Genomic DNA, 21,585 nt, shown 5'->3' on the forward strand with positions numbered 1-21,585 from the left:
TTCTGTGAAGAAATTCCTCCAAATGTCCAATCGCAACTACCCTGGCACAGCTTGAGGCGGTATCTTCTTGTGCTGTCACTTGTTACCTATGAGAAGAGCCCGACCCCCCGGCTGCAGCCTCCTCTCAGGGAGCTGTAGAGAGCGATGAGGGCACACCCGAGCCTCCTTCGCTCCCTCAGCTGCGCCTCACGGGACTTGTGCTCCGGACCCTTCCCCAGCTCCGTTGTACTTCTCTGGACTCACTCCAGCTCCTGAAAGTCCTTCCCGAACTGAGGGGCCCAGAACTGAGCCCAGTACTCGAGGAGTGGCGTCACCAGAACCGAGTACGGGGAGACAATCACTGCCCTGTTCCTGCTGGCCGCGCTATTCCTGATTGCCCGGGCTCGGTCCCGTCCCTGCGCCCGGCCAAAAGCGCCGTGAGGGGGCGGATGGTCACGGGGCGCCCGGCGGCCTCCGCCCAGCAGGGGGCGCCCTCGCCCGCCCCGCCGCACGGCCGCTCGCTCCGCCCGGCCCCGCGCGCCCCCCGAGAGCCCCGCGCAGGTACGGCGGGAACGGGGCCGGGACCCCGCGGGGCCGGGGCGGCGGCGGGAGGCCTGGGGGGGCACGCCACGGTACGGCAGGGTGCTGTCACCGCCGACAGGCCTGTGCCAGGCCGGGGGGGGGGAGCCGGGGACGGGCCCTGGGCAGGGCCCGGCCCGGGAACCGGAGAGGTGGAGCGCTGCGATGCCGTTCGGTGGGAGAACAGCGGGAGCAGTGCCGGCCTTCGCGGGAGGGGAGGGAAACGGGGACGCGGCCGCGGCCGCCCTGCTGACAGGGCATTGGTAAGTGAGCGGCTTTGAACGTGCTTCCTAGGAGAAAACAAGGTAAGTGAAACTGAAATACATATTTTAACCTGCTGTCATAACTATCTTTGATGAAGCAATTACTGTTTTTAAGGGAAATGGAGTAGTTCCCTTTTTTATTTTCTAGACCACACTAAAGCTGCTGCACGTTGTTATTGTGGTGAAAAGGTAGGGATAATACTTGAATTGTAGACAGGCTAGGGAAGTAACTGGAGACAAACTATGGTGAATAATACTGAATCAAAAATCCATCAAATCTGAGTATCAGAGGGTATAAAATTAGTTATTTGAAGGTCAGTCTTGAGACCAATCTTACTAAACATTTAATAGAGGTTTTGATGTAGCAATTAAAACTTTACTGCCGTAATTTGGTAGTGATGAAGAGTTGGGAGGCACTGACCGTATGGAAGAGAGGTACAGTACTATGTAGAAAGAATTGGGTGATCCTGAGAACTAGGGTATGGAGTAAGGTCAGTAACAATTTAAAGAATGACTGTTTTGAGGTGTAAACTTGCAAACAAAAAAATTGTAGAAGAAATTATTACCAGTTGAAAGCAACACAAAACCAAAGAAAGTTAGGTAGTTACAAGATACTTAATTGCAGAAAGAGTAAATGCTGACTACAGCAATCCAGTTAAGGGAGTTACTATTATCCATGAACAAAACTCTAGAATTCTTTGTATAATGTTAATCATTCTCAGCAAAAAAAAAATGGAACAGAAACAGGAAGATATGCCGAGGTCAAGTAGGGAAATTATGAGTTTGTTGGAAGAGATATTTGGCTTTTTTATATTTTGCATAATAATTGTAATTTTGCTTTCTGTTTAACCATCAAGGCAAACACTGTGAGGAAAATAAATTGACCTGAAGCATGATGTTAATACATGAATATTTAACATAGATTTTAAGTTTAATAGAATATGAAAATTTCTAACCATGAGAGACCACTGATATTCAGGACCAGCCTTTCAAAAGGTCAAGGAAGAGCAAAAACTGAACACTTGTTAAATGGAATGAGACTGGTTTGTAAAAATAATATTTTTTTTTGCGGCAGCAGAGGCCTAAGCTTAGTGGTACCTGTAAACTATAGATCAGTTTTTCTTTTTTGTTTGTGAAATAGGTTATTAGCAAGAACTTGTTAAATTGTTTTTTAGAAGAAAAAAACTTATACAGTGTTTGCAGTCTGAATACTAGAGTTGTTGACAATCAGGGAATGACAATGGCTAATTGCTGTCTGTTTTGTGTTGAAGAAAAGGTGTAACGAGTAAGCCAAGATGAGTTGAAGGTTGAAGTGTAGTATGTGCATCTGCAGTCTTCTTACCATTGCAGTGTGAGTTGCAAGAGGGGACTCTAAAATTCAGTTCTGATCTGTAATCAGTGACACGTTTCCTCTCTAGATTTTGGTGTCCTTTAGTTAAAGTCGTCTCATCAGGAAGAGTGAGGGGTTTGAAGCAGTGCTTTAAGTTAATTGTGTTACCTCACATTCTTTTGAGCTTAGTGTTAGAGCACTTACGGCCTTGAAGTCCTCATCTGCAGCTCAGGACCTGAGATACTTGGTTGTCCAAGGAGTGAACTGCTACTTGAGGCTCTTCTAGGGATTTGGGTGTGCTGGAATTTTGAGGGCTGCTACTCTTCTTTTGGTCAGTCTGTCAGTTAATATCTCCCCACATGATCTCAAGCTATGGATGTTCCACTTCCAGATAGATTAGTTAATAAGCATATAAGATATTTTAGAAGGCTTTGGTTTATACATGTTATGTGAAATATGTGATCCCTGAAGCATTGAGCTTTCTGGAGAGACCATCCATAGAATGCTGTTAGAGTAGGTGACAGGCCTCTCTTGAGTGCTTGGGCTTGTTCCACCAAATTTCCATTGTGAGTGTTTATTGTCTTTGTAAGTTAAGAGCACAGATACTTGAAATGGTCAGTTTTGTTGTGGTTTACTTTGCTATTTAAAGATGATACTTACTAAATATGTGGGATAAAAGGTTTTATCTTGTGCAGTCCCCCACTGCAAGCTTGTCTGTACTTAGAGGACCTAGATTCTGCCTTTCATTCATATATCAACACCACTTTTCCAAGTGGCATTTTTTCTTTTACTTTATCAATAAAATTTCAATTCCTGAGAGGAACAGCGCTGCTTAAACACCAGTTTTGTCAGTCAGCAAATTTCTGACATCCAAGTAATGCAGCTACATTATCTGAATTTTATAATATAAAGTCAAAGGTATAAATGCTGTAATGCTCATTGATTATACTCCTCAGCCTGCTCAAGACCTCTTAGAGTGTCTGACTAGCAGTAGGGGATGGTGACAGAAAAAGGGCAGCAGTATATTTCAGGAAAGACTTGGGTGTATGGGCTTCCTATGGGTGGTGTAAAGTGCTTGTCTGTCTTCTTCACTTCAGAGTTTTTTATCCACAGAAGAATATGCCTGTCCATGTTATGTAAGTACCTTAGGGGCTGTTTCTCTCTGGGATTAGGTACATCTTCAGAGTTTTGCTACATCCAAGGCTCATCAGCTTTTACTCAGGGTTATTGAGTAGGGTTGTGGATACAGGTGATGTGGATTTTCAGGAAGCATTAAAACAAAGTGCCATACCAGAGGCTTTTGAGGAGAATGGATGCATATAGCATCAAAGGCATTTCTTACATGCAGAAGTGGTTGGGTTGAAAAATTATAAAGAAGGCAAAAAAAAATTGACAGAAAAAGGAAGGAGGCAGAAGGGTGGCACATGAGCTTCAGTGTACACAAAGTAAGATTATGTCTTGGGTAGAATAATCTAAACCATGCTCAAGTGGTGGTGAACTCACAACTGGCAGCCACCACTCAAGAGAAAGTGCTTGGAGTTACCATTGAATGTTCCCTGGAAACCTAAGCTCAGTGTGCCATGGCAGCCAAAGAGCCGGACAAGGGGATCGGCTTCCTTAAGAGGAAAGACTGAAAAGTCAAGATTGTTTACAGAGGTTATTGCTGGGGCATGACCAAGAGTTATGCAGTGAAGGCAGTGAATAAAGTGAGAGTTACTCATCCAGTGCTGAGGCACTGAATAGGGAGTTGCATGCTGGGGCTGTTGGGAGGTGGTTTCAGATGGACACAGGGAAGGATGATGGGCACTGTGGTGGCAGTGTGAGCAGGTTCAGGAAGGGGTTAGAAGTGAATGAAAAGTCTGTTGAGAGGCTGCTAAAAGAGCTGCTCAGGAAGGTCCACAATGTACTGTAGTGGCTGCAGGGTGTGTGTGGAGAATGGACTGCAGGAAGCAGCCATGCTCATGTGCTCTCCTGAAGGAGGATCTCTGATGGCCATTGTTGAAAGCAGAGCACTGGGTGAGCCAGATCAGTCTGATCCAGGATACCAGTTTTAGTCAACTTGATCAGTACTACTATGATCAGTAAGACTGGAATAATTTTAGTTCTACATGGCTCAATTCTGGCTTCTGAACTGTTAGAATTTGCATGTACAGCCTAGAAAAGGCAGTGAGCAACAAGGTGATAGTGTTTGCCAGGACGTAGGTTGTAAAGATAGGGTCAGCTATGAAAAGATGCAGAAGAACCCTGTAAAACTGAGTAACTGGATAATGCAATGTACTGGCACATGAGTTCAGTGTAATAGAGGGACTCAGCATAAAGAGAATCCTAACTTCGCATATGAAATACTGGACTCTCAATAATGAGCAGTATCTTGTAGTTTTGATGAATGGTTCCAGGAAAATTTAACAGCAGTGTTAAGCAGCAGTGAAAAAGGTAAAACAAACAGTGAATATTGCTGAGAAACAAGTAAAGAACAAAGCAAACAATTTTGTCATGACATTTGTTAATCCATAGTTCACCTGAACATCCTGATTGAGTCACCCCTGCTCTGTCTCCCAGCTCACAAAACAGAGTAAAAGTGAGTGAGACTTGGAGAAGCAAAACAAGAATGGTCATAGACACAGACCCCCTTCCACATGAGGAATGACCAAGAAAGCGGGACTTCAAAACTCATCCTGGAAAGGAATGTCTGAGGAGGCTATGATGGAGGCCTGTAGAGTCATGAGTAGCAGGAAAAGAATAGGCAGTGGCGCACAGTCTGTTCTTCGCACAGGAGATCTGGGAGAGCTCCCACAAGGGAAGCTGAACCCCTGGTTCAGTAAGATCAAAAGATGTTGTTCTTCATAGGAACTGAGTTGGAGAACTTACCAGAGTATCTTGTGGGTATCAGAATTATTTGTGTTGAAGAGGAGAAAGAGCAGATTCAGAGGTAGAGGTGGAGCCAAATACATAAAACCCCCATCTATTTAGAATAGAAAAAGCAGTATTATATATGCTTGCCCTATTCCATATTCTTTCTGGCCTTTGCTTTTTGCCACCGTTTGAAGAATTATACCAGGCCTAAATGGACCTTTGTTGTGATCAGCTGTGGCTACTTCTCTGTTGGCTCTTTATTCACAAAAAGTAATAATCGATGTTGACTTTTTTTCACAGTTTCTCTTCATCCTTCCTCAAATAGAACTTGTCAGAGCTCTTCAGAGAAACATGGGTATTGCCGTTCATTGACTAGACACCAGGTTCCATGTATTGAGTCCTTTACAGATGAGTTACTGTTATTTACTAAGTTATCTAAAGGTAGAAGTTTCCCCTGTATATGTGATGTCTTTTGTTTTCAGGCTCAGCAGGATAAATTGATGCATTTTGTAAACATCAGTTGAGCTACTTCACTCTCAGGTTCTTTTTGATCATCTTTCATTGCATTTTTGGTCAATTCCAGCTCCTGTGCAGATCAGGAGCTTGAGATTGGCCTCCCTGATTCTCCTCAGCCTTGCCTGTTGTCCTGGGAATGCTTAGGCTTCTGGTTTACTCCCTTCAGTACCTTAAGCCTGAAGTTGGGCAGACACTAGGACTACATATTTGCCTACATGGGGAAATTTTTTGAGTCTAAGCATGGTGAAGCAACTATTTATGCAAAAGTAATATCACTATGTATATACTAGTTAGACATACAACCTTAATAGTGTTTCTATTTCATCTTTCTGTATCACATAACATGATCCACCACGATACAGTTAAGTTTTTTAAGTCATGCTGTGTTCATAGATATTTAGAATATTTGAAAGAATAAATATATCAATTTACTATTTGTCCTTGGTAAACTTATTTAGTGTTTTTCTATGTGTACATGAAATTCCTGAGCAGAAATATGTGTATCCAGCAATGGTAGTAAGAGTTATGTGTTTGACAGTGTTGGTTGTCTTATCATCAGTATATTGATATAAATACATTGTTGGTATAAAATAATGAACTTCAGTGAACAAGCGGAGCAAGATATTTTTTCAAAGGTAAAGTCAAGCATACAGTTATATATACATGATGCACAAATTTAGGAGACATATGCTTTTAAAAGTGACTTGCTTCTGGTCACTAGCCACTAAACCAGATTTGATGTACCACACTAAGGCCACGTCATCAAGGTTATGTATGACTAAGGACATATAAGCTATTATATATATTATAAGAGAAAAAGTAAGAAAATGTGAACTATATGACAAGTCATTTGGTGACAGGTTCTTAGTTTGCTTTATTGCTTTTATTAAGTTCTGATTTCTGATGATTCCTGCTGGACACAGAAAGTTTTTCCCCATTTTAGTAAATGTGTCACCTTGGACTTACTGTTTATCTAGGTAAGGATTGGGCTTTTGTGTGGGGGGTGTTTTTTAAGAAACAGGCATAAATACTTACTTTTTAAAATTAAATACCTTTGGTTTCAAAACTCAAGCAACATACCTACATCCTTGTTTCACTAATAGAGGATCAAAACTTAAATGAGAATGCTGTTTATACTGCAAAGAAGTAGCAGTTTGGATTTCAGAATCCTTTTAATAAAAATTTATAAAATCTTATTTTCAGGTCTTTCATAATTTCCTTCCCAGGAAAACAGAACACCCACAAATGTAGATAAAGTGGTCTGTGTGAGTCCAGGTGTACACACCACACCAGTGCCTAAAGGAATCTATGAGAAAGCTGCAGAGGGGCTTTTTTTACAAGGACATGAAATGATAGGATGTGGGAATGGCTTTAAACTGACTGAGGGAAGGTTTAGATTGGATATAAGGATGAAATTCTTTCCTGTGAGGGTGAAGAAAAACTGGAACAAGTTTCCCAGAGAAGCTGTGGATGCCCCATCCCTGGAAGTGTTCAAGGCCAAGCTGGATGGGGCTTTGAGCAGCCTGATCTAGTGGTGGCTAAGGTGTCCCTCCATGGCAGGGGGCTTGGACTAGATCACCTTTTAAGGTCTCTCCCAACTCAAACCATTCTATGATTGTGTGTATCCCTCCAGTCGGACAGGAATTCATCAGTCCACGTGGTGGCAGTGTCCATCCAGACTCCAGTGCTGTTCCTGCCTCTGCAGCCTGCTGGCAACCAGAGATACCCCTCGTTCCTCTGTCAGTGAGTTTTCCAGAAGACTGCTCCGAGTTTGCAACAAATTTGAACACAAACACTTAATTAAGAGTGGGACAAATTCTCTCTACTCTCTTAAGAACCAGACAATTAGACCAAGAGTAAAACAATATGTAGTAACTTTTAATATTTTTCTGACCGCCATACACCCTACATGTTCCCAGCAGAAACAAAAAGAGAATTCAGGCAAAGCTTTGTGAGGAGATTGATAATTATGACTGATATGATTCAATAACTTTATATAAAAACAGATGTATTCAAATTGGCCACAATGATCCAAGAAGTACTGCAGCTATATACTGGTTTAATGGAGCCAATTGTAGGAAATTAAAGTTACAGATTATTTGAAGTAATCTGTAAATTGCCTTTTTTCCTGAATAGTTCTTGTGCAGAAGATGAAAGATAAACAATGTTCAAAAATACTTACCTGTATAATTGATATAAGTTAAATGTGCTGAAACATGTAATGCAACTGAATTACCACTTAAGTTTAGCAAGGATAAAGTGCTTGTGAATTTGCTTGTCGATAAAGGCGTTTTAAAAGAATGATCTCTTTCTTATTTTTTCCTTGTTTTGTGTACCTAGGTACACAAAGCTTGTACTATTTTATCTGGGGAAGCATTCTGCAACCCTGGACTGGCATTTGAGGTCTTGTATATTTTTTATCTTGTAGTGTTGACATACTGGGCAATAATGAGCAAAGATCTTTGTCTCCCAATGCCAGTATCTGCTGATCCATAAGAGCAGCAATAGTTGTTAAAACTTTTTCATAAAGTACTTTGTAGCCTCTACTTGTAAAGCCCTTTGTATATTCAGTGCACCAGAGTTTCTACTTACAGGATGGTCCTGACATCAAGAGATCATTACCTGTGTGTCTCATGTCTTTCTAAGGGAATGGAAATGATTGGAAACAAATGGCATAAATAATGTTACTTTGTTAACACCTACCCATGTGACTGACTAGGGACATGAGAGAGGATATAGGTGTTATAAACCCGCTGTGATACCTCAAATCCAGGAACTGTTGAAAAAATAGCTAAAGTTAGAAAGGAAAAATCTGCAAAATACAGTGGTGTGTAAAATAGGCATCATGCTGTACTTAATCTGAGGTGCTGCTTTTAGTAGCAGTTTCATATTAGTGGAGCCATAAAACTGTTCCAGTTGTACTGAAAATATAAAGGTTTCTAATAGAAAACACAGAACTTAAGGGGATTTTGATATACATACTGGGCTTCTTTCTTAAATGGAAATGAGTTGATCACATAATTTTTTGCTAAATATAATATTTATTCAGTTAAATGACTTCTCAGTAGCTTACACATAAATACACGTGTTCATGAAAACTTAGCAAGGAATTTCTCCTTCGGCATTTTAAGCTAACTACTGTAATGTTTTCCATTCACTTAAATAATGAAGAGGAAGAGCTCTGCAAGCCATTGCCACTGAAGTGCACTCAAAGTGTATTACAGAAAAAGCCTCTTTACCACAAGGGAGTTGACAAATGCAAATTTTGCAAGTAACACATACAGTGTGTTTGCTGGCATGGGAGGTTACTCTTTCCTGGATTTGTTTTTGTTTCCATTTCTTACTGGTGGCAATTTCCCTAGTGGTAATCTTACTGATGCCTAGGTTCTAGATGTCAGGGTGTGTATTATTATTGAGAATTCTCAAGGATGGAGCAATCTGATACTGTTCTGTGGTACCAATGTGTTGTTTTAAAATAGGGGCAATTAGTTCAGTTTTCCTGATTGTAGTGGAAAATACTGTAGTTTTGCAGAACTGGTATGTCCTATGGAGCAGTGACTGGATGATTAATCCCAATTTGGCAGGTTCATTAATACTTTTGTAGTGGAGGGATGGATCCCATGAGTGATTCTGTCTCATGTGAAGGTGTTCTCTCCTGTTCCTGGGGCTGTTTGGTAGCTGTTGAACTTAACGAAAAAGCAGAGACAACAGCATATATTTACTGTAAAATAAAACTGTGCACAGATAGCACAAATTTTAGGACTAGTTTAAGAAGTGACAGAACTTGCATTTAGCTCTGTGGTTTGAATTTTTCAAGATCACTCTTGGCTTCTGCAGGCGAGAACATGTCCTGCAACAGATCAGTGTGTGACATTGAGTTATCAGTATATATTGTGCACAGTATAGTGAGATACAACTGAGCCCTATTAAATAATTTTTACAGAATTACTTCATATAAGCATTCCTTTTGAAAACAAAGCAGCTTAGTTAAATTTTTTTATCCTGTACTAGCCCACATGTGTCATTGAAGAGACAGCATAATTTCTAAAGTTATTAATTAATAAGTACACTGTATTAAGACTAAATAAATGTATAAATCTAGGGAAAATCTATTATGCCTTTTTAATGGGAATCCTTCTAGATTGGGAGGATGTCTTAGAATTTACTTTTTTTCCACAAAACTTAATTTTCTGTCAAAGTACCAAGTTATTAAAAGCAAACTTTTTTTTTAACAAAAATATTATTAAGCAGAAACACTTTCAGTAGATGTGATTCATTTTACAAGCAATCATTTACTTCTGTCTTTAAAAATTAGATTTATTTAACCAGTAGTAGTAATTTTTTGGGATGTTCAGTATGGTCATTTTGCAATATTTTGTGTCTTGTTACTAATGCAAGTTCATTTGTCCTAATTGGTGCCTATGAAATCAATCCTTACTGGTATGTGAGCTTATGGACAGGTTCAGAGTTGTCACCTGATTCACCTTTCAGAAGCAATTTAAATTGAATGGCTAATTCTGTTTTGTTTCTAAATTTTGCTCCTAAATCTGTTGTATTAGATAGTCATTGCAATAGTAAGCTTTTTGATACTGCAGGCAGAAATGTAACCACCCTCTGTTTAATCAAAAATCCTAATTAAGTTGACTTGTGATTTTTTTTATGAGTTTTCTTACATAGGAAATTTTGCTAGGTTGGGTTAATTTTGAGGCAAGAACATGTCATTTGGGGACTGACATTTTAAAGATGGTGCATAGTTCAGCTTTGTATGCAGCTTGTATTTGGCATAGGTTAGCTAGCCATATGTGAAATAGAATTGTGTTAGTAGAAAAAAAATCTTTTTAATCACAAAGATAAATCAAACCAGATGGTCCAGATTTTATTTATTTTTTTTTTTTGTGAATGCATTTGCTTAGTCCACAATCTTCAAGTATTGGGAAGAGGGATTTGCTTCATCTTTGTCTTTCTTATTTGAAATACTAAGGTTTTACTTCAGTCTTCTACACATCTGTGATCAGTTCTAGACAATTCTAGTGATGATAAATTCTGAATCAGAATGACTTCCAGTTACACTTTCTGTTAACTACTAGTCTTTGTGCTTCCTTTTCTGATAAGATATGGAGATTACTATTTTTTTTCTTGGTATTATTAGCTGATGTTTTGTCACAGTTGGGGAATTCTGTAATGCTTTACCAGACATACACATCTGGTATGAAAATACAAACATTAGCTTACATTTAACAGAGCATGCCATGCTGTTTCTCAAATAGTCCAAGTTTCTTCCAGTATAATATTCTCATGTTGATTTATATTCGGCCTTGTTTTATTAAGCAGGTTTAAACACTGAAGCATTATTTTACAAGCAAACCACAATCTTTTTGTCAAGTGCAAGTAGGTGTTTGTGATACTGATATGCTGTTACTATGGCTGATAATTGGATGCTTTAAAATTATTTATGATCTTGCTTTAGGGAAGATTTAGTGCAGAATATAAAGGTCACATCACAGCGAAACTGGGTCCATTATTTTTCTCGGTGAAGACTGGATGACCAGAGTGGGAAAAGAATTCTCATGTCATTCATGATAGGAGATTTGGGTGGAATGGTGGTATGAGATTCATGATTTGGGTGGAAAATGGACAAGAAAATTGAAATTGCTATGAGCAATTCAAATTGAAGTTTCTGTCAGGGAATCATAGTTTTATAACATCCAGGGGGTTGTAACATATTCATTGAAAATTTGAGTAATTGCATTTTTCTTTCTTTTTTGTATAGGGTTATAAGGAAGTTGTCAATGCCCTACATGACACCAGTCTTGCACTAAGTTTTACAGTGTATCCGCAAACTGGCCACTTGCTATTGGAGATTGTTGTGGAAATGAGTTATTGAGCCAGTGATGTACTATCACATGCTTAAAAACGTACTTGCAGCCTAGAGGAATGTACTCTGCTTAAAATCATTCCTTATACAGATACCAAGACATAAAATTTATTTCTATCTCTTTCTCTTCAGCATCCAATAAAGAAAAAAACGTTGTGCATTACTGCACTGGAAAACTAGACAGTGTTGATATATCTAGCAGAATTTGTCCAGATAGGAAACACAGCCTAGTGAAGTTTAAATATGATTTATTAATCTCAACAGCCCCCATTGCTAGAGCTGTTATTCGGACCAGTGTGTAAACATTTTGAAATTACTTCTGTAGGTACTTTGATCTTGAATTTGATCTAAAACATGGGGCAAGAGACATAAAATATAGACATTTTGAACTCTCAAAAAAGGAGAGGTTTTAAATTGAATTCTTTGGCTACTGGCCATGTTTCCGTTCTCCTGGCTGAATGAGTGCACTGGTGTGGAAGGATACCTTATATAGATGAGAAAATTTAAATCTGTTTTAATAGGAGGTTCAGATATTTAATCAGAATACTGCTACACCATAAGCCCAGAATAGAAACCCTGGGCAAATGAAAAATACTGTTTCAAGTGATGTTTCAGTTCACTTTCTATTCAAAGCTTATCTAGTAAAATCACTTTTCCCTCCTGTTATTTGAACTTTGTCGTGTCTCTGTTGAGATTTCTTTTAGAGAAATTTTACTTGTTTATGAGTTCTTTTCCTCTCTGAGGCAGTACAAAAAGAGGACTGTTGTCCAGTCTTCTAGATGTTTTCATTGCTTCTTAAAATTGCCTCATGGACATTCTACCATTCTTTTGCTAAATCATTACCTTTTTCCTTAATGTTTTCAGCTTTTCTGTGTCCTGTAAGCACATGGTGTCATCATACCCTCATGATTTGACTCACTCTTAAAATATTCTTCTCTAAAACTGAAATCATAGTTCATCAAATATTCTGTACCAAGTAATGCGTGGTGAAACATTTATCTTCCTCTTCTATGTCCTGATACAGAAAAGGACTTAATCCTTTATTTAATATTAAGCCAGAGAAATTACATTTGTTTCTCTGTGTTGAAGTGAAACCCACAGTAGCTCTGTGCTTGATTTTACCACTGTATTCCTTGCACTCACTTCCAGTTTTCGGTGTGCAACTTCACCTAATGCATTCAGTTTTCTGTGCTCTCTATTGCTGTTCTTGTTTGTTCAGTAGTTTGTGTATATCTGGCACTGTAAAAATAATGTTCTGCAAAGACTATTGAAAAATACATTTCTTGCAGAATGAATAAATTAGTATTTTTATTAAGCATTTTTAGCTGTACTGTAGTTTGTGCATTGAGTTCAGATTCAGAGGGTGAAAATCCATTTGAGCAGCTTTGCTTATAGCTGGTAAAAGTTGCAGTTAGTGTGACTGTACCAATGAACTGAATTGTTTAGAGTTTCCCCATTTATGAAAGGTTCTTCCTTTCTGTCCCAATCTCTGGTGGTTTGCCCTTTAATATTAATACTACTACACGTGATTCCTTCTAGGCTGAAAACTAATCACCTGTCTGGCATCTGTGGTAGAGATCTTACCAGTTTTCTCTCCTAACAAAGCTTTGCTGCTCTTTCCAGAGACGTGAGCTCTTTCTTTTTTACCAGAAGGGGTGCAGCATAACACAATGTGTATAAGCTAGTTTGCATTCTTGTTTGGGAACCTGAGCAGTGTAATGAGTATTAGCACTGTGTTTATTTGCCTGATTTCACCATCATTTCTTTACCCTTTTACTTGCAGGTTGGTCACCTCCTCCTGAGATACTCAGAGCAATGTCCTACGTTTTTGTGAACGACTCCTCCCAGACAAATGTGCCACTGCTGCAGGCTTGTATTGATGGAGATTTTAACTATTCCAAACGACTCTTAGAGAGTGGTTTCGACCCAAATATTCGTGACAGCCGAGGCCGAACTGGCCTTCACTTGGCTGCAGCCAGAGGAAATGTAGACATCTGTCAGCTCTTGCATAAATTTGGTGCTGACCTACTAGCCACTGATTACCAGGGTAACACAGCCCTTCACCTGTGTGGGCATGTCGATACCATCCAGTTCCTAGTTTCTAATGGACTTAAAATTGATATTTGGTAAGTCACTTTTTACAGTACAGATTCTATAATACATTAGTCTTCTGTCACCAGAGCCTTGCATATAAATCTGCTGTTGCTGAAATGCAACAGCGTTGTATTTGGTACAATTCTACTTTACAAAGATACCACTAAATTAAAAAAACAAAATAAAAAAGCAGGTAAATAGTAAGAGGCCAGTTCTGCTAGTCTGTGTAACAAGCAAAGCAAATTAAAATAGTTGCTGCTGGTGTGAGCTGCTATATCTAATTCTGCCTCACTGATGACATTGCTGCCCTGGTTTGGCCAGACAACCAGGTGTGGGTGGTTGGCACCAAAGAAAAAATCACATTGACTACTTTAAAAGAATTTCTCCACCCCATCTTCTATTGTTGTACTATATAAGACAAAGAAAATACAGTATATGTGTGTGTCAGTTCATTACCATGTGCCTCTGGTAACAATGCTTCTTTTCAATGTTTTTGCCTTCCCTCAAAGCCTGTGACTCAGAATATTGTATGTTCTTTCCTTCTGGCTTTCAGCAGCTGTCAGATGCCAGTGCTCAGATGGAAGCTCTCAAGCTGCAAAATAACTAGCTGTTTCATTCCTGTGCTGAATTACTTTGTGAAACTTTCTGCATATTCACAACGTGTGCAAAAACCAGGAGTAACGTCAAAACCTTTGAGTTTTTAAATCTGTCCCTTTTTCACCTGTCCCTCATTAATTTTTTCAACTCAGCAAAACTAGTTATTGGTAGACCAGATTATTTATGGGTTGTGGGTTGGGATTTTTTTCCCCTCATTTCAAACAGCTCTGGTGGAAATTCCTGGTGTAAAGGCAGCTCTTGACCTATTCAGTATTATTTTAATAGCAGCAGAGGGACCATCTGTATTTTATTTCATTTCTGCCTCATATCCTAATACCCTCATGGAAAAGGAGCTATTAGGAGCCAGATTGCACAACTCGTTCTTGAAATTAAGCTTAAACTTGAACATTGCCATAAATCTATTGTTCTTTGGGGTTTTTTTTGCTTTTAACACCCAGAGATTCCAATTAGATTAGATTCCCAGGAATTTTGATTTTATTATGGGGGGAAAGAGTTGTGCAATTTCAAACCTAAATATACTGATTTTCTTCTTTAGCCAACTGTGCTGTAACTTGAATAGATTTGAATTTATTACTCTCTGATAAAACAGAAAATAGTTCTGAGGACTTACTAAATTATAATATGTTATGCTGAGTGGACTTGTTACAAAATTTCTGTGTTAAAATTTTCTTATGTCTTTTTATGGGCTTGTTTTAGCAACCACCAAGGTGCAACACCCCTTGTTCTTGCCAAACGAAGGGGTGTGAATAAAGATGTGATTAGACTGCTGGAATCTTTAGAGGAGCAAGAGGTGAAAGGATTTAACAGAGGAGCTCACTCAAAGCTGGAGACAATGCAAACGGCTGAAAGTGAAAGGTATTTACCAAACAAAAGTAATTACCAAGAGAAATAATGCTTATGGCTTTTAGATTTTTGGGATTAACTTGACTGTTTATTCTTCCAAACAGATAATATAAAATTTAGCCTGGCATTATCAGACAAAATCAAAATTGATTGTTACATTTTGGAAAAATCTCTTTAAACAGATCCAACGTAAGGAAAAAAAGAACTTCTGTCGAGATTTTAGTTTAATGGTAGAAATTAAAAAAAAAAAAATACTAATTTTCCATTACAGAGTCCCAAACATAAATATTCTACCACCTACCACAAAGCCAAGTGGGAAATAGTGTGAAATGCAAAATGCCACTATCACAGGCTAACCTGACATCCTTTTGGTGATTTTCTATGCAAAAAAAAGGGTAGGAGGCTTTTTATCCATCTGAACTTGAATAAAGGATTTTATATGGTGTCATATCTAAAATTTCTATTGTTAACAGTCCTAGAAAAGATGGAGAATAAGAATTTTATGGTGGCTAAAGGGATAGTTAATGCAGAACTGAAGATTTTGAGAAAATTGCTGACCATTTCAGAGAAGCTGTTGGGTTAGAGGGAAGTTACTAGTGAATTCCTAAAAGTCTGGTTCTGCGACTGTGCTTGCTTAGAATTTTCTTAAATAAAAAAGCAAAAGCATGAGAAGTAGAAGCATGTTAGTGATACCAAAAAATGAGATACAAGCAACCTTGAGGAAAACTGGGATGGCATAGACAAAAGCCTGGGTTTACAAGAGAGAGGAAATCAGTAGTAATAAATAGTGATTCTCTAGCACAAAATGCAACTGTAATTACTGAAAGCTGTATGCCATAAAATAAAAGTTTCTCACTGGAAAACAAACATATAAGGAGAACAATCTCGGTGCATTGGTCAGTTCCAGGAGTTAATGTTATCCTGAAAAATGCAGTGAAGTCCTACAAAGCACGAAACAAGGTGTTTTCAGTACGTAAAGAAAGCCATCAGTCCTATTGTATAAAGCAATGGTGGCTTCTGCTCTCTTATATCTTATATAAGAGCATATCTTATTATGCTGTTTACCCCCATTCAAAAAAATTGTGGCTTCTTTTATATTGTCTGATGCTGACTATGACTACTGGAACATTGTATCACAAACAACAGGGAGTTTTGTCATATAACTTTTGCTTGGTTTATGTGAAAATGTAGACAGGCTGTACTGTAAACAGAAGCTGTATAGGTGGAGTTGGATCTAAGCCGAGTAAACTGAAAAGGTGAAACCAACAAACTACTGCGGAAATAATACCCAGTACTCCCAGTGAGCAGACATGAAGTTCTTTCTAATGCATCAGGTGGTCTCACCTGTCAGAGAGACTGTTTTAAGCCCTGAAACAGAAAATTAATTTTATTTTCAAAATTAAGTGATTATACATTGTAGGAAGTAGTAATGCACTGTAGTGCATATTACCTTTCTGACTTCACTAACTCTTATTGAATGTTTCTTGTCACACAGAAATGCACTTAGGCTGATTTTGTTTAAACATATGGACAAACAGCTCAGCCCCATTTAAATTTTTATTTTTGATCTGATGGTGTCCCTTTAACAAACATAGTTCCTTTCTGTTATTTGACCTTCATAAATGTTATATTGTTTGCTTTGGCCAGGAAATCAGCAACTCTCCTTGGGGACAGACAGAGAGACATAAACAGTGCACTACCCAGCTTGCTTGGGAACGTGTTTAAAATGTCTGAAATACATTACTTTTAAAGTAACAAATAGCAGATGCGTACAGGAGCCAAAGCAAATGAGCTTGTATGCTGTTTACTTTGTAAATAAATAATATCTTTTTACCAGTTGTCTTTTCAGACCTCCACAGTTTCACGTCTCACTCTTTGTATTATTTTCACATTTTAGAGACACTTAGATTAATGTCTTCTGTCCTCTGCCCTCTGAACTCTTACATTACATATGAACCTGTGGAGAAATAACACATTCTAAAAACAGTCTCTGACTTCAGTTTTCTGCTCCTTGTCACATGCAGTTGCTGCTGCTTGGCAAGCAAAGGCCAGAGCTCTGTTCCCAAGTCGAATTTGGTTTTGCCTGCTTTGCTCTCCTGCAGGTGAGGAGCTGCCCTGCTGCCAGGAGACAGAGCTCTTTCTGTCCCTCCCTTACACAGACATCTGTCCCTCTGCACAGCCCAGCAGGACCTGTGGCTGTGCCACAAGCATGTCCAAATGTGAACTCTCACCTGCTGTTGGACACAGAACATGTGTCTGGGCTGTGTGGCACGAACTCTTCCAAGGACATGTTGGTGCATTACCAGTTTTTATGCAGCTGTAGTTTGTAATAAGAAAAAAATCTTGAATAGCATTGATTTTAATTGGGTCATAATATAAAATAGTAAAAATGTTTTCTGTGTACCCTTTTTAATGAACAAGCATGTGACCTTTCCACTTAAATTGCTTTGCACCTTTATTTAACCTCTCTGTGGTTGTGTATTAACTAGTTAATACTTACTGAGTAAGAAGTTCTGTTCTGTGCAAAGAGCTGTCTTTTACTAAACCCTTTGTTTTCCTTGTGAAATCATAATAAGTAAGGAAGATGACTAAATCCTGCAGCTATGGGTAAGCTGAAATAGCTTAACAGCATGGTAAATTTAAAAAAAATATACTGGCTGTTTAATAGGCAATTCCTGAAATTTTGTGCACATGATGCTGCAATACTTGAGCAAACTGTGGGAGTTTAGGCTAATTGTTCTTCAGTGGTTGTACTTCCTGAGAAAAAATACCATATAAATAGTGTGAAGTTTTCCCATGGTGATCTTGGAAGAGAGTTTCATGAATGAGACTTTTTTTCTGATAACCATAATTTTTCAATTCATTTCTGTCATGAAGAACAGCAGCATTTCTACAATTAGTTTCTGCAATTAGTTTTTGGAAATTACTTTTCCTTGATTTTTAATTTTTTTTATTATTAGTCATGTAAGAAATATCTAGGAATATGGTAACAGAAAGCTGTTAAAAGGGAGGAAAAAAAATTTGGGTTTTTTTTTGGCTTACATTCTGCTATTGACATCACTGAGTATGTGGTTGATTCCCCCATTTCCTTTCTGTGGTTGTCAGGGCCTGATCCTGTGAACACCCATGTATGCAATTTCACTCAAGTGAGAAGCTGTAAGGTTGTGCAGACAGACAAAATTTTAAGTGAAGTCAAGCTATGCAAAAGCTTTCCTGTTCTTCATGAGGTTTTTCACAAGCAACAGATAGCTTCCTATTACAATTGTGAAACCAGCAAAATTGGGAGAATTATACAAGAAGCCATGCAGGATTTTGAGATAACTTTTATCTTTTCTAAAGGCAATCAATTGTCAAGAAGACTCCTTCTCTCAGATTTTATATTTGTTTTTCATTAGAAGTGAGAATTCCACTCCCTAATTTGTAGTCTGACAATTTAAGGGGGCCTGATGGATTGGTAGTGAAATGCTAAAACATCAAAGCAGTCACTGAACACCATATGGCAGAAAACACAGCAATGCCAACTTGTTCAGAAAGTTTCTGAACTTCTTGTTATCCAAAGTTATTGTTTTCTGTTATTTTTTTTTTCATGCTAGAGAAGAGACATGTAACAAAGACATCCAGGAAAGTAGTAAAGGTCGCTGCAGAATTCAGCATCTCAATTAATATCAGTTAAAGTTTCCATTTATCAGTTTATTTTTAGCCATGATTTGTTTTATTAACAAATAATGTGTGCCCCTTGAGGTATTAACTTACACTTCATTGTATTTTACTAAGCCATATTGAGTAGGAATTATGGGGACTGACCTTTAAATGCTTCTGGGTAGCAGGCCCGAAAATTCAGTGCAGTTGTACATACACAAATATCATTCTCTTTGCACGGGTTAATAAAATATCCTTTCAGCTAAAATAAGTTTAGAATTAGTAGTGTTTTCCTGATCTGATTTGTCTTCATTTAGCAGAAGCAATGCTATAAATCAGTAAGGGGGTTTAATTTTTAATCTAGAATGTTTCAGATGCTCTTAGTAGGATTACTGTCATACTTAGAGTTGCATTCTTTTGCTCTGATGTATTTTTAACTTTAATCCTTTGTAGTGCAATGGAAAGCCATTCCCTTCTTAATCCAAACCTACAGCAAGGTGAAGGAGTTCTTTCCAGTTTCCGCACAACATGGCAAGAATTTGTGGAAGACCTGGGCTTCTGGAGGGTGCTGCTCCTCATCATTGTCATTGCTCTTCTGTCCCTTGGAATAGCATATTATGTTAGTGGGGTGCTTCCTTTTGTAGAAAACCAGCCTGAACTGGTGCACTGAAGCAAATGCAAAGAATACAGTGTCCTTTTTCCTGTTCTAATCTAATCTTATTTTCAGCTTGGAATTATTCTCATGGTGCAGACAGTGGCAGCTGTATATACTGTTTGCCTTTTGTACTTACTCTTAACCCCTTTGAAAGAGGGATTAATTAATTTCAAGTAAAACACTAAATTCTAAAGCATTCCTAAGCTACCTCTGACTTGACTTGCAAGCAAGATGTGAAGATAGTCCTCTCTGATAAAATATTGTAATTAGAAAAGGCTTTTCATTATGAATATTAAATTCCTGCATATGAAAAATATATACTAGTACAGAATCAAATTTGGTTTATTTTTCCTATGAAGAGAGGTAAATCTATTGGATTTTTTTGTAAGTGCTTCAGTTGTAAGAAAAATACTCTTAAAAGTCCTCCTCAAGAAATCTCAATAATGTAATAACACATCCTGATATATAGATGGTGATAAGCTGCGACTCCATAGTTATTTTAATGCCTCCCCGTAGTTTCCTATCTGCTAGTTTATAAAAAGAATGAGAAATAGTTTGTTTTACTATGTCTCTGATGTGTACATCACTCCTTTATTTATTAGATTAATGCAGTGTGTCTTCTCCAGATGAATTTAATGTTGTTAATACCTGCCTGAAGTGAATTTTGTAGAATAAAACTGTTGTTGTGCTTTGGAAGAAGCCTTGGACTGAAAATTTTGCATTTTTGTTGAAATGTTGCTAAGCAAACCTTTCATTGTAAGGGTAATTGAAAAGTGATTTAGGTGTTCTGCCATGTATATAATAATTCTGTGAGGTCATTGTGAAATATATCATGAAGGATAACTTCTTCCTTCCATAAGGATCAGACTGAACTATGTAATTGTATTTTCATGTTTGTGGAGAGAACTTGATTGAATAGAATTCCTTTCTAGAATTTTCCATTTCACTTGCTTTCAGACAGAACCTCCAGGCTTATGAATTATTTTCTGAGTCTGCAGAATAAAGGTATTTAAAATACTAATATTTAGGAACATTGTATAAAATTAAATCTTGGTCCATTCTGCACTTTGCTGTGAAGCCCTTTGTTGTAAATAACCTAGGGATATGAATCCATTAGATATTCCTTTATGAAGACTAAAAAGGTATTGTATAGTAAGTTGGAGGTTTTCAAAGAAAGTGTATTCTCTCTCCCCATGCTGATTAGACATCTAATTCTCTTTTGCCATTGCCTTGAAAATCCCAAACAAAATGAATTATGTGAGCCTAAGGAATCAATTTTTATTTTTTTAATTAGCCCTCTTCAGTTGTTACTAAATAACATAAAACATTTATTGTACATTTAAATGTAACCTACATGGTTCTGTTCTGGTACCATGTATAATTTTCTTTCTTGTTTATTGGTTTGAATTAAGTGGTTTGTTGTCTTTGTTTTGATGTGTGACATGGGTTTTGCTGGAGCTGGGCCCCATTCTAGATTGCATCTGAATAAATCTTGATATCAGTTCTTAAGTTAGACTTTAATGACACAATATTTTTTAGCAGCACAATGCTGCAGAAACAAAAGCATCTTAAAAAAACAAAAAATGAGAACATAATCCTCCTCTGAGTATTTCACTTACGGTACCATTGTTCACAAACAGATAAACTCATCATATACCTAAATTACATTTACTTGTCTAAATAAGTACATTTCTGTTAATAATACCATGCATCTTGATTAATGATGTTGTCTTTCAGTATGTATTATCTGCATAATTTGTAATTGTATTCTCTATATGGGTGAATGCCACAAATAAATACATGAAGAAAATATGATTTGGTTTATTATTACATTAGTGCAGCAGTAATGATGCTACCCTGTTTTACTGAGTTTGTTGTGCACTGATAATGAGTATTTTAGAAGTGAGGAACTTCCCTACACAAGAAATGGCAACCATGCAGCTGATATAAATGAGATTTTAGAGCGCAAGTTCTTTAGATTTGCCTGTTTTGTTTTCAGTATTGTTGCTGAATTAAAATTGCTGTTTGGCTCTCTCTCTTGTCTGAGATCTCAGGTATTGACCATGTGGTCTAGAGGCCTCTCAAAATTTAAGATTACCTGTGAAGGGCTACACAACATAACCAGGAAAACAAAGCTTGAGCCTTTAGTAGCCATTCCTGTTTTGCTGCATGCATAAGCAGACATGCAGGAGCTACACATTGAAAAGGTTTGAAATTAAGATATTTCATGTTTTAAACGAGAAAGAAATCCAAAGCACTGTTTGAACTTCACTGCGTAATGAATGCTGCTTCTTGAAATAAGGACATGATAAATGTTTGATAAAAGTGGAGTTTGTTCTGT

At 37.9% G+C, this 21,585-nt stretch overlaps 2 protein-coding genes across 5 annotated transcripts in view; both read left to right on the plus strand.

Annotated features, from left to right (window-relative positions):
- Positions 1-11,404, plus strand: part of SNX31 (sorting nexin 31) — a 36,359-nt gene extending 24,955 nt beyond the window's left edge. The window contains 2 exon segments of the mRNA XM_088064789.1: positions 97-821; positions 11,291-11,404. Coding sequence (XP_087920915.1) covers positions 97-821; positions 11,291-11,404 — 839 coding nt within the window.
- On the plus strand, positions 436-21,056 carry ANKRD46 (ankyrin repeat domain 46). 4 transcript variants are annotated; one of them, XM_005516986.3, is made up of 4 exons: positions 436-540; positions 13,179-13,521; positions 14,804-14,962; positions 19,043-21,056. In XM_005516986.3, exons 2-4 carry the CDS (start codon positions 13,211-13,213, stop codon positions 19,257-19,259), a joined length of 687 nt encoding a protein of 228 aa, XP_005517043.1. In that variant the 5' UTR covers positions 436-540; positions 13,179-13,210; the 3' UTR covers positions 19,260-21,056. The 4 variants fall into 4 exon arrangements, with proteins under 4 accessions (XP_005517043.1, XP_087920249.1, XP_014113289.1 ...); XM_088064123.1 differs by lacking the exon at positions 436-540 and adding an exon at positions 570-611; XM_014257814.2 differs by lacking the exon at positions 436-540 and adding an exon at positions 700-821.
- Positions 21,057-21,585: the final 529 nt, after the last annotated feature.

This window comes from Pseudopodoces humilis, chromosome 1 (assembly GCF_049639895.1).
Source record: "Pseudopodoces humilis isolate 2021_Gansu_Grassland_sample_001 chromosome 1, ASM4963989v1, whole genome shotgun sequence".
Classification (NCBI taxonomy): domain Eukaryota; kingdom Metazoa; phylum Chordata; class Aves; order Passeriformes; family Paridae; genus Pseudopodoces; species Pseudopodoces humilis.

Bases quoted from the DNA above. Each gene is read 5' to 3' on its own strand.
- ANKRD46 (XM_005516986.3), top strand. From the start codon at position 13,211: ATGTCCTACGTTTTTGTGAACGACTCCTCCCAGACAAATGTGCCACTG. The intron at 13,522-14,803 runs GTAAGTCACTTT...GGCTTGTTTTAG, and splicing joins GGACTTAAAATTGATATTTG to CAACCACCAAGGTGCAACAC. The intron at 14,963-19,042 runs GTATTTACCAAA...AATCCTTTGTAG, and splicing joins CAAACGGCTGAAAGTGAAAG to TGCAATGGAAAGCCATTCCC.